The 12,629-nt window shown below is 43.4% G+C and overlaps 1 protein-coding gene across 5 annotated transcripts in view; it reads left to right on the forward strand.

Moving 5' to 3' along the window:
* LRRIQ1 (leucine rich repeats and IQ motif containing 1) overlaps positions 1 to 12,629 on the forward strand; it is a 170,305-nt gene that overhangs the window by 44,312 nt on the left and 113,364 nt on the right. For all 5 annotated transcript variants that reach the window (XM_050934131.1, XM_050934120.1, XM_050934141.1 and 2 more), the window contains exons 13-14: positions 3,808 to 3,881; positions 6,320 to 6,413. In XM_050934131.1, coding sequence (XP_050790088.1) covers positions 3,808 to 3,881; positions 6,320 to 6,413 — 168 coding nt within the window. The remainder of the gene's footprint in view (positions 1 to 3,807; positions 3,882 to 6,319; positions 6,414 to 12,629) is intronic.

Consider the following 12,629-nt stretch of genomic DNA (forward strand, 5'->3'; position numbering starts at 1 on the left):
TTTACTCCCTCTGGAGAACCTGGCATTGGCCACTGTCAGTAGACAGGATACTGGGCTGGATGGACCTTTGGTCTGACCCAGTATGGCCGTTCTTATGTACTTACAAAACTCCCATTGACTTTGGTCTAAGCGAGATCAAATTCATTGCGAACATATTGATTTTGCAGCATGTTCTAACACCCAGTTACATGTGGTTTTTTGAAAGGAATTCTAATCAAAATGCTAAAAGGACCTCTCAGAGCTCTCACTTAATAATACATTTTAGTCTCTCTATTAAATGTACATGTTATATGCATTTTTATACTACTCTAATGACTGTAACTATGGTTAACTGTATTTCCATTGCAAGCCACTGTCTTTTAGGAATTATAACCTTTCCAGAAGTCCTTAGTGATAATTAACTATGATATTGGAGTTAATCAGTCATAAAAATACATTTGGATATAGAATTTTTCTGAATTGGACTGGATTCTATCAGTTTCAGTAACCTTTTTTGGCAGATATTTATTTCGAATGTCTTGTATTAGACAATATTCTTAGGTATTCTCCACCAGAATATTCAGGAAAAAAAGAAAGATGGTATAGGACAATGAAGGTGAAGTTTTGTAAGTAAAACATTGTATAATTTTTAAACAATGTGAAAGAAATACAGGAGCTTTATTTTAAGATAAGAATGTACATTATAGAACATAAGTTCAATTATAGTTCTTCAGTCTTCCTACCTGTTAATCTTCAATTAATGTTAATGAAAATTTTCCTGGGTAAAGGCAGACATTCAACAGGATTTGGGCCATCATGTAATATTTGGTGAGCAGGTTCTAAATTTCATTTTTACACTGTTTTCTTCTAATCAAGTTTTTTCAAAATCTGTTTTCTGACTGCAAGCCTCTCTGGCTCTCAGTGTCCTACTCCTGCTGCAACATTAAATGGGAGCAGAAAGCGGAAGCTGTTGCTTGCTTTTTTGTGAATATCTTTTACTTTTGTGTCGTCTTTGTAATTTATATCTTTTTTATGCCGAGGGCTAGTGTGACAAGGTCAAGTGGTATTAAGTTTTCAGTAATGTCCCTTGTCTTTCTGGTTTGAATTTTCTTAGAAAAAGAATTAACAAAGAATGTCAGTAAAAGAAAAGCGATAGATTGACAAGAAAGTTTTAAATCTCATAATAATCCCAGCAGAAAAAAAGCAGAGCAGGAGTCAAATAGAATTGTCAGTTCATCACAGAATAGCGCTACAACTACCAACATAAGCAACACAACATAAAAAAATAGTGCATCATTTTGTCTAGGAAATCAGCATTCACCTCATAGCACCCAGTCCAACTTTTGTTTATTCTCAGGTACCCGAGCCTGTGTCATGGATTTTCAAGATGCAATATACACTGTTATGAGAAATAAAAGTAGATGCACTATTTGTGTGTCAGTGGAAAAACTACTTTTGAAGATATTTTTAAATGATATTGTTAACATCCTGTGAAACCATATTAAACCAATTGTTTCTAAGACTGAAAAAAATATGAAACATTATAATCTAGTTGAAAAAATATGGGCAGAGGAAAATTGGAGTAAGTGCAGATCTTACTGTAAAATGTGACTCAAAAAGAAAAGGCATATTGAGACACAACAAATATGAATTTTACTAACTCTAGAGCTGATTTTCTGAGATTGAAACTATATTTTTATTTGTAAGCTGCCCTCCCTGTGACTTGACATGGGATATGAAAGTCAGGTTGCGCTCTTTGTGGCTCACGCGCACACATCTTCATCAGTAATAAAGATTCTGCAATCAAAGCTTGATTCACGGTTCTATTGATGATACATGAACCAGATAATAATCCATCTTTCTCTTAGCAGTAATGACTGCAGGAATAATAGTGTGTTTAAAATGTCATAAAACATATATTTTGGCAATATATGAGCAGCTTTAACTAGCAGGTTATCAGTCTATAAGTAGATATAATTTTTACGCAAAAAGATTTTTGACCATAGCAGACTCTAATTTATAAGTTCAGTTACTTTCCTCCACAGAGTACATTCCTTTTGATTGTAAAAACTAATAGTTGCCAACAAGCACAATGCCATCTGTGATATTTAGGACTTGTCCATACAAAAACTTGAACCATGTTAATTAAATGTATGGTTTTTAATTGATTTACCTAACCTAGTGCCAGTTTGTGCATAGATTTTGGTTTAAGAGTGGCATACTGCAGTTTTGCTTGATCCCTTCTTTTTTTTTCAGGTTTAAGATAAAGCAAAATATAAACTACTTTTAAAATGAAAGAATAGCATTTGCAAACAAATTAGCAATGGTTTAACTAAATCCAATTAAAAACACACTTTTCATTAAACCAGTGCAAATTTATGTGTAGACAAAGTCTTAGAATAACAGTGCATAGCACAACTGTGGATAAATTTTGATTTTTTTTAACAGCAATAACTGAACATTTTCTTTAATTCAGGAAAACTTACTATGTGTTGAGCATTCCCATGCCACAAATACTCTCCACACTAGATTTTCTATTTTGGGGCCCCAGTATTTTGCCATTTCAGTTTCCAGGGAGAATTCTGTTCTGACTCGTGTATGAAGAGTAATTTTATATCAGTCCTTGTACTTCGCATATCTCTGATAGAGTTTTCTGAGGTAGTGAGATACAGGAGGCTCTACAGAGCTAGTTGACCTCAATGCAGCAGCTGCTATATGAGAGCATATGCACGCCTACACGGATATTACTGCTGTGTATCTTTTAAGGTATAGGAAGCAATTTGGGTGAGTAGAGAAGAGAGATGGAAACAAATAGTGCAAGAGAGGAGAAAACTGAGAAAAAAAGAGGAAAAACAGATTTTCTTATTTCTCCAGAATCATGGCCTCTTGTTAGTCCCATACTGGTGATGCTATCTCGAGCAAAGTCATGGTAGTTGAGTCATTGAAAAGTAGCAGAAGAGTTCACATAATCAAAACTACATAAAAAAGAGTAAAATTTATGAAGCAAAAAAGAAAAAGAAACAAAAACTCCTAAAGAGAAAATTGTTAGACTAAGCTGAGCTGGCCTAAAGTACTGTGTTGCAATGCCATGCCATGCAGAAGATTAAAATACTATAAAGCACTACAAGCTTAAAAGGAAAACTGCAGCAATTAGCTTTAGCACCTTGGATAGCTAAATGAATAGTTAGTAGGGCTGTCAAGTGATTATAAAAATTAATGACGATTAAATATGCGATTAATCACTGTAAAACAATAATAGAAGACCATTTATTTAAATATTTTGGGTGTTTTCTACATTTTCAAATATATCAATTTCAATAACAACACAGAATACAAAGTGTACAGTGCCCAGTTTATATTTGTTTGATTGTAACTATTTGCACTGTAAAAGAAAAATAGTATTTTTCAGTTCTCCCATTGCAAGTACTGCTGTGCAGTCTCTTTATCATGAAAGCTGAATTTACAAATGTAGAATTATGTAAAAAAAAAAAAAAATTCAAAAACAAACCAATGTAAAACTTTCAATATATTTGAAAATACAGAAAAAAACATCCAAAATATTTAATAAATTTCACTTGATATTCTGTTGTTTAACAGTGCGGTTAAAACTGCAATTAATTGCAATTAGCTTTTTTAATCACAATTCATTTTTTGAGTTAATTGCATGACTTAACTGCGATTAGTGAACAGCCCTAATAGTAAAATGTTATTTATATATATCCCTAACATCGTATTTCAATACTTATTTCAGTAATATTTGTCCCTATGTCTTTCTCAATGAGAAGTGCTGCTTTTTTATTTACATAACTTTCTCTGTTTTGTTTTTAGTTTGACTCAGCTTGTACCCCTATTTTCATATGTATCTTTGGAAAAGCTTAATATCAGCAACAACTGCTTGTCAGGTGAGTATGTAAAATGAATTAAACAATATATATTTTTTAAATTTTTTAATTACCTTTAGGCTTTTTTTAGGAATACAGGCAACCATCATATTCTAAATGTCAGTTGTTCATTAGAATGGAGTCTTAAAATGACAGGAGCTATTCTGTAATCACCTTCATAGAATCATAGAATATTAGGGTTGGAAGAGACCTCAGGAGGTCATCTAGTCCTACCCCCTGCTCAAAGCAGGACCAACACCAACTAAATCATCCCAGTCAAGGCTTTGTCAAGCCAGACCTTAAAAAACCTCTAAGAATGGAAATTCCACCACCTCCCTAGGTAACCCATTCCAGTGCTTCACCACCTTCCTAGTGAAATAGTGTTTCCTAATATCCAACCTAGACCTCCTCCACTGAAACTTGAGACCATTGTTCCTTGTTCTGTCATCTGCCACCACTGAGAACAGCCGAGTCCATCCTCTTTGGAACCCCCCCTTCAGGTAATTGAAGGCTGCTATCAAATCCCCCCTCACTCTTTTCTCTTCTGCAGACTAAATAAACCCAGTTCCCTCAGCCTCTCCTTGTAAGTCATGTGTCCCACCTCCCCAATCATTTTCCTTGCCCTCTGCTGGACTCTCTGCAAGTTGTCCACATCCCTTCTGTAGTGGGGGGGACCAAAACTTGACACAGTACTCCAGGTGTAGTCTCACCAGTGCCAAATAGAGGGAAATAATCACTTCCCTCCATCTGCTGGCAGTGCTCCTACTAATACTGGCCAATATGCCATTGGCCTTCTTGGCAACAAGGGCACACTGCTGACTCATATCCAGCTTCTCTTCCACTGTAATCCCCAGGTTCTTTTCTGCAGAACTGCTGTTTAGCCAGTCAGTCCCAAGCCTGTAGCAGTTCATTAGTTTAGTATCTGGGTACCTTCCAGTTCTGTATTAAGTGATGTTGCTAACATCTGTCACATGTGGTTTGTTCTTTCTCTCATCTTTTCCTCAGGGGAAGAATTGTGTTTCTTTTCTTTTTTTAAATGTACATGCTGCTATGTGCTTATGTTAAAGAAAGGTTGAAGTGCATCTTGCATTTGGATTAGAAGGAGGTGAAGTTTGTGAGTTCATTTTGCCATCTCAGATGGGGGCCCCCTAAAACAGCTCTTTCTTCCACACCAAAGAGCATTACCCTTATGATAGGAAGATTCATTGCTCTTCAGGAGCATTTTTTGGTCAGACTTGGTTCCAAAGCTTCTGATGATCTTTGAGATATGCTGGGCCTAGGCTGTTGAGCACTTCAAAGATAAAGACCTTGAACTTGCTTCATTATTCTGTGGGAAGCCAATGTAGGCAGCAGAGAACATGTTTGACATGAACACAGTAGCCTACGTTGCTAAGGAGATGTTTGTGTGTGGTACTAGTTGGAGTTTCCCAAGGGCTTACACTGCAGTAGTCCAGATGAGAGATGAGAAAGGCTTATGTAACTGAGGCCAGCAGCTTGGAATAGAGTCTCCTATCTAACTAGAGTTGTTAGAAGGTGTTTTATGCATGGATGCTGCTATGTGAGAATTTAGAATCAGAGTGAGGAATCTGGGAGTACTGCTCACCTATAGACTGACTTCACCAACTGAGGGTGTGTGCCTTCAACCAAAGGAGATTGCAGTATGGCTGCAGACTCCTCAAACGGCTTTCCTCTCTCTATCAGCATAACCTCTGTAAAGTTCTTTTTCAACCAGCTGATCTTCATCCATGAGATGATCTCATCCAAGCACTGGGGCATCTTAGTGGTAGGTCATATATGGTGAAAAATAAGTAGAGCTGTGTGCCATCTGCATGCTGCTGGCTAAAGAACAAAAAACCTAGACATGAATTACTGCTATATTCCAAACAATGAAGAGTATGTTGTAGCTTCTATTCCACAGACTCAAGCTGGAATCGTATGCCATCAGCTCTATTGTTGTTTGTGCATTTCCAGCTATAATGCAAAGGATCATAATTTAATATCAGAGTGCTCTTTAGATGCAGGAAATCTGGAAAGAAGGAATATATCATCATTCTGTGTTTTGGGATGTTCAGATGCCTTGTTGTCCTCACCTGTATTTCTAAATGTAATAGCATAATGTTTTATCAAATACCTATTTATCTAGATATTTCAGATATTTCCAAACATATTCAGGTAAACAGGTGACTACTTTACAAAACAACAGAAATGTTTGTACACTTTTGCTGAATTTTATGATTTCTGTTAAACTGAATTTTACTTGAATATACTGTATACTAGAGTCAGTTGAAATTTGAGAAAACCTTTTCTTTTTGGACAATTGTCATTTTGTTTCTAACAGAATCCACAATAACTGAGAGTTTGTTAATGATACTACTTTACTATAATTGTTTGCTTTTACAAATGGGTGCACCTTAATTATTCAACATTATATTTACTTTTTCTTCCCTAATATAATATAGACCTTGAAAGTGTCATCATATGGTTTAGTGGATGTCAAAAATTAAGTGAGTTGTCACTCAATGGAAATCCAGTTCTCCAAGAAAAAAATTGGAGGTAAGATAAACAATGAATTAACCCTTACCATATATCCATTGCTCAACAAAATCTAAATCAACCAAAGTTCACACATAGCCAGACGGTAAATAAATCTTAATATTTAAGTTAGCTAAACAGGAATTTTATAAAAATCTGGAGGTTGCAATCAATACACTATACATTTTATTATTCAGAATATTATATCTGATCATTTTTTTTAAATTTAAATATTATAAATACCTCCACCCAACAAATGAAATTATCCCTCAGCTCTTCTGCGCACACTGGAAGTGCAGGGTTAGTATACAGTTCTGCATCTAGGCTTATGGCAACATCAGCAAATGTTGATATTTTTATAGGTGATCTGATTGGGGGGGGTGTAAATGCTGGTATTTTGTAAAGTTAGATATTGTTGTGAAATAATATCCAGAGAGTCATCATCCTTCTAGGGATTCTAATTTTAGGCAAAGACTAAAGCCTGATCTTATATGATCAGGGAAAACTTATAGTGGTAAATATTAATCTTTCTCTACATTTCCTGGATGTAACAAAGACTTGTGTAAGTAGCTGGCACTGAGATTAGTTATAAAGAGCTATATAGGGCTTGCCAGCTGTGAGAGATACTCATTTCCCCTTTTTGTTTAGAGGGATGCATTTTGCATCACTCACTAACCTCAGATTTGGGGCTGTCATCCAGTTTATGACTATGATGGTTAATTATCTGGGCAGCCTGCCTGTGGGTAGGTGTTCACTGCAAAAACAAACACTTTGTTCTTAACTCAGGTTAGCTAACTCAGGTTAAAATATCAGTGAAGACACAGCACACAGTTTTTAATTTGGTTTAGCAGCTTGAATTCAACCAGCTTTAATACAAGTTGCTAACCCAAGTTGCCATGTCTTTGATGTAGTTTTAACTTGAGTTAGCTAATATGAGTGAGCTAACTTGAGTGAAGAACACACATTTTTCTGCACTGTGGACATACCCACTGGCTGGGGCCCAAAGCCTGACTGACATACCTGGACAACCAACCCCACACCTAGAGTAGCGGGCACATAGCTAAGACCATTCAGAGATATGCAGCCAGGCCACACTAGCAGTGTTTTGGGGAAGGTAAGGGAATTGACTTCAAGATGCAAAAGAAGGCCCAGCCCCTTCGCTTGCCCTTGAGAGTGGTGAGGGTGGAAACTGCTCTGTTTTGCTTCTCAGCAAGAGGAGTGCAGCTGATCAGAAGTACTCAGCTTTATGGGGAGCTGCCCACCAAAATCTCTGCTATCAGCAACAGACAGAAAGAGAAGTCAGTTCCCTAACCTAAGTAATCACCATCCACAAACTGGAACGAGCAGATAGAAAAAAGTCAGCATGCCCTATTCTGTAGAGGGAACTCCCAGATTACACTGTCCAGTGGAAGAGTGACTGTCAACATCAGTCACTAGGCTTCTTGTGCACCAGAAGTCAAGGGAAGGCCAGGGTTTCAGCAACCCAGACCCTGCTTCCCTGCCAGCCTAGCTTGTAATGAGATTTCACAACTATGAATACTGTGGTACTGCATGTAGGTGGTTAGGAAAGAGGAGAGTTTAGACCTGGTCTGTGTGTGCACAGATAGGTGGAGGTGCATAGAAGTGAAGGAGCATGTCAGTACCACCATATGCCAAAATGATGGGCAGGCCAGAAACATTCATAGGATTATCTGTAAATTTACTTTGCTTCAGTAAGCCTTATAGAGCTTCAACACCAGGAATATGCCAACCATCCTAACATTATTTAAAAATCTCATCTTGCACTTGTCAGGTTACAAATGAACACTTACACCATAGTAAATGTTGTGAAAGTCAGTATTGTGATGTTTTGGGAGTGGTTTTTGGAGGGAAGGTTGGTTTCCCTGACACTTAATATGGGTGTAAGGTGCTGAGTTAAAGTTGGATCCTGCCTGATCCTGCCAATTTTTGGACTCGAGCACCTTGCCCTTCCTTTCCTTCCCTTCCAACTCTGAATTCCACTGCTTAAAAGGAGAACAGTTTTCACCACCACCATTAAATTTGGGGCTGGGAGGAACCGTGACTCATCCCAATACAAAAAAATTGAGCCTGGCTGCTGGATTCTGCAGTTCTTCTTCGAGTGATTGCTCATATCCATTCCAGTTAGGTGTGCGTGCGCCATCTGCACGTTCGTCGGAAGACTTTTTACCCTAGCAACACTCGGTGGGTCGGCTGGGCGCCCCCTGGAGTGGCGCCGCTATGGCACCGGATATATACCCCTGCCAACCCAGCCATCCCTCAGTTCCTTCTTACCGCCCGTGTCGGTCGTTGGAACAGTGGAGCACGGCTTAGCTGACCTCCACTTCCCTAGCTACTCGTAGTTCTCTCGTTCATTATTGTGTACATAGTTGTAAACTTTTTATATAGTTATACTTAATTTATCTGTTTATAGCATAGTTAGTGTAATATAGTTCAGAGGGGTTCAAGGATTAGCCCCTTCCCCGCACCCGGTGCCGGGGCCCATGCATGGTTCACCGGGTTTCAAACCGTGCTCGGCCTGTTGCAAGCCGATGCCGACAGGAGATCCACACGACTCCTGTCTGAAGTGCCTTGGGGAATCGCACCTGACAGCTAAGTGCCACATTTGCAATGCTTTCAAGCCACGGACAAAAAAGGAGTGGGACTTCAGACTTAAACAGCTCCTCATGGAGGCGGCTCTCACCCCTGTACCTTCAGCACGGAGTGCTGGTCAGTCGGCAGGCAGAAGTGCCTCCTCGACACCGAACTGCGTCGGTACTACCAAGGCATCTCGGCACCGGCCGTCGCCGGCACCGAAGTCGGCTCCACGCCGCTCCCTCTCCCCGAGGTCGAGAAAGACGAAGACTCCTGCTGCTTCTGTGCCGCCTGCACCGCAGCCAGAGAGCTCGTCTCAGTTGGATCGCCCAGCACAAACACCCACCGCGGCACCAACAACATCGGCACCATCGATTCCGGTCCCACAAGGGCCGGCGAGTCCGGTACCTATTAGCTCCCCGGCGCGTGCTGCGGTAGAGCTCACTATCCCATCCATGCCGGAGACATTCTCAACGGCGAGGAATCTGATTGCCGTGATAGAGTCGACGCTGCCTCTCCCCCTGGCACCACTGGTGCCGGTAATACAGTCTATAGGCAAGCCGGCCTTGATAAGACCGCCTTCTGTCGGCACAGTGGACAGGCACCGCTCAAGATCGCGGTCCCACAGACGTTCTAGGTCCAGACGGCACTCCCACTCTCGACGCCGCTTGCAGTCCTGGCACCGTTATCCTCCTCGGTACTGGTCATACTCGCGGCACCGGTCGGCATCCCATTTGCCGGCACGCTACTCTCGGCACCGTTCCAACTCCCGGCACCGCTCCAGGCACTGTGACTCCTGCAGCCGCTCCCAACGTCGAGCCTCGAGATCTCAGTCGACCTCCCGGCACTGCTCCGGTCGCAGGTCCCGATCTTGTTCCCGGTACCGGTACGCCTTCTGGTACCGGTCTCCGGTGCGGAGTAGAGCAAGGTCCACCAGGGATAGAAATTCTGCCCAGGGCTTCTCCGCTCCTCTATGGCCTTCCAGACACACTTCAGTGTCGTCCCACGTGGACAGCTGTTATGCTCCGGACCGCGATTCGGATGTGCCCACCAGAGTCTTTCAGGAGGCCCAGACCCAGGACCAAGCCCCACATCAGTGGTCCTTCTGGACACCTTGGGCATACCACCAGGCCCAGGGTGCTCCAATAGTTCTGTCTCACTCTGCCCCATCAGAGCACCGAGTGCCAGAGGCCACAGCTGGCCATCCCCCTCTGTCTGGTACAGAGGAAGCACCAGTCCACCCACCGGTCTCCCCGGTCCCACTGGAGCAGGAGGTGGCCCTAGAGCAAGAGGCCACACAGGACCCGCTCATCCCTCTTCTCTGGATGAGGCGGTGGCAGGAACATCCTCCTTGGGCTCTCCTCCAATCGACCTGAGAGCTCATGAGGACCTCCTCAGGAGGGTAGCACTCAATATGAACCTCCAGGTGGAGGAGGTCCCAGAGGTAGAGGACCCGGTAGTGAGCATTCTGTCGGCGGATACCCCCACCAGAATGGCTCTACCATTTATCTGGACCATCCAAGCCAATGCCAACACTATATGGCAATCCCCAGCCTCTATCCCTCCTGCAGCCAGGGGAGTCGAGCGTAAATACATGGTACCCTCTAGGGGGTACGAGTATTTGTATGTCCATCCTCCTCCCTGCTCACTAGTAGTTCAGTCCGTGAATGAGAGGGAGCGCCATGGCCAACAGGAGCCAGCCCCGAAGTTGAAAGAGGCTAGGCGAATGGACCTGCTTGGCCAAAAAGTGTATTCGGCAGGCGCCCTACAGCTCCGGGTGGCAAATCAACAAGCCCTGCTCAGCCGCTATAATTACAACACCTGGGCGGAGATGGGTAGGTTTACGGAGCTACTCCCTCAAGACTCCCTCCAAGAGTTCGCTGCCTTCTTGGAGGAAGGGAAAAAGGTGGCCAGAACTTCCCTCCAGGCCTTGCTAGATGCAGTCGATTCAGCAGCCAGGACTCTGGCCTTGGGCGTTGCCATGAAACGCATCTCATGGCTGCAGGTTTCCAACCTCCCACTGGAGCTGCAGTATACCATCCAGGACTTGCCGTTTGACGGCAAAGGTCTTTTTTTGGAAAAGACTGACCCTAGTCTGCAAAGCCTGAAGAACAATAGGATCATAATGCGTTCTCTAGGCATGCATACGCCAGTGACTCAACGCAGACCTTTCTGTCCCCAGCCTCACCGCCCGTACTTTGTATCTAGACACAGACAAGACTTGGACAGGCAGCGCGGACAAGGTGGGCGTAGACGCCAGTCAGGACCCAAGGGGGCCAAAACCGGGGTCCCTCGAAACCACCAGCGGGACCAAAGTCCAACTTTTGAAGGTGCGCCTGAGGATGGCTTTCCAGTTACAGGCCAGGATCCTTTTCCTCCCTTCTCCAGCCGTCTCTCCTACTTCCTCCCGGCGTGATCCCAGTTAACTTCAGATCTCTGGGTCCTACACACGGTGAAATATGGATACCGCCTCCAATTTGTTTCAACCCCGCCCTCCCACCCTGCAGCCCTGTCCCTCTTCAGGGACCCCTCTCACGAGCAATTCCTCTTTCAAGAGGTGCGGACGCTTCTTGCCATGGGAGCGATAGAGGAGGTACCAAAGGACGAAAAGGGCAAGGGGTTTTACTCCCGTTATTTCCTAATCCCCAAGTCAAAGGGAGGTCTCAGACCTATCCTAGACCTGCGAGGGCTCAACAAGTTTATGATAAAGTTGAAGTTCCACATGGTATCCCTGGGGACCATTATCCCGTCCTTGGACCCTGGAGACTGGTATGCTGCCCTCGATATGAAGGACGCATACTTTCACATCGCCATCTTTCCTCTGCACAGGAGGTACCTTCGCTTCGTAGCCGACCTTCAGCACTTCCAGTTTACAGTCCTGCCCTTTCGCCTTTCTACGGCCCCAAGGGTATTTACAAAGTATATGGCCGTAGTCACCGCATATCTCCGCCAACGTTGGATACACATATTTCCGTATCTGGACGATTGGCTAATCTGAGGAACCTCCGAGACACCCAGCATGTGGGCAAGTCACCCAGCATGTGGGCATCGTCAGGGACCTATTCACACATCTAGGCCTGATGATCAATATGGAGAAATCCACTCTGGTTCCCACACAGAGGCTAGACTTCATAGGGGCTACCCTGAACTCCAATCTAGCCAAGGTCTCCTTACCACAGCCCCGGTTTCAGGCAATGGCAACAATCATCCGAGGTCTGCAGAATTTCCCGACGACCTCGGCTTGCACTTGTCTCGGTCTCCTAGGTCACATGGCCACCTGCACATTCGTGATCAAATACGCCAGACTTCACCTCCGTCCTCTCGAAACTTGGCTCAACTCGGTATACCGCCTGGGCAGGGACCCAATAGACACGATAGTCACCATTCCCCCGAGCATTCTAGGCTCCCTAGTCTGGTGGCTAACTCCCTCCCTGGTGTGTGCAGGGCTGCCGTTCCATCCGCCCCAACCCTCAATGACCCTGACAACAGACACATCATCTCTCGGCTGGGGTTCTCACCTTGGACAGCTTCGTACACAAGGCCTCTGGTCATCTCAGGAACCGGCGTTACACATAAATGTCTGAGAGCTGAAAGCAGTCCGCCTGGCGTGCCAGGCATTCTAGCAACATCTTCAAGGCTGTTGTG

Source organism: Gopherus flavomarginatus, chromosome 1 (genome assembly GCF_025201925.1).
Source record: "Gopherus flavomarginatus isolate rGopFla2 chromosome 1, rGopFla2.mat.asm, whole genome shotgun sequence".
Taxonomy (NCBI): Eukaryota; Metazoa; Chordata; order Testudines; family Testudinidae; genus Gopherus; species Gopherus flavomarginatus.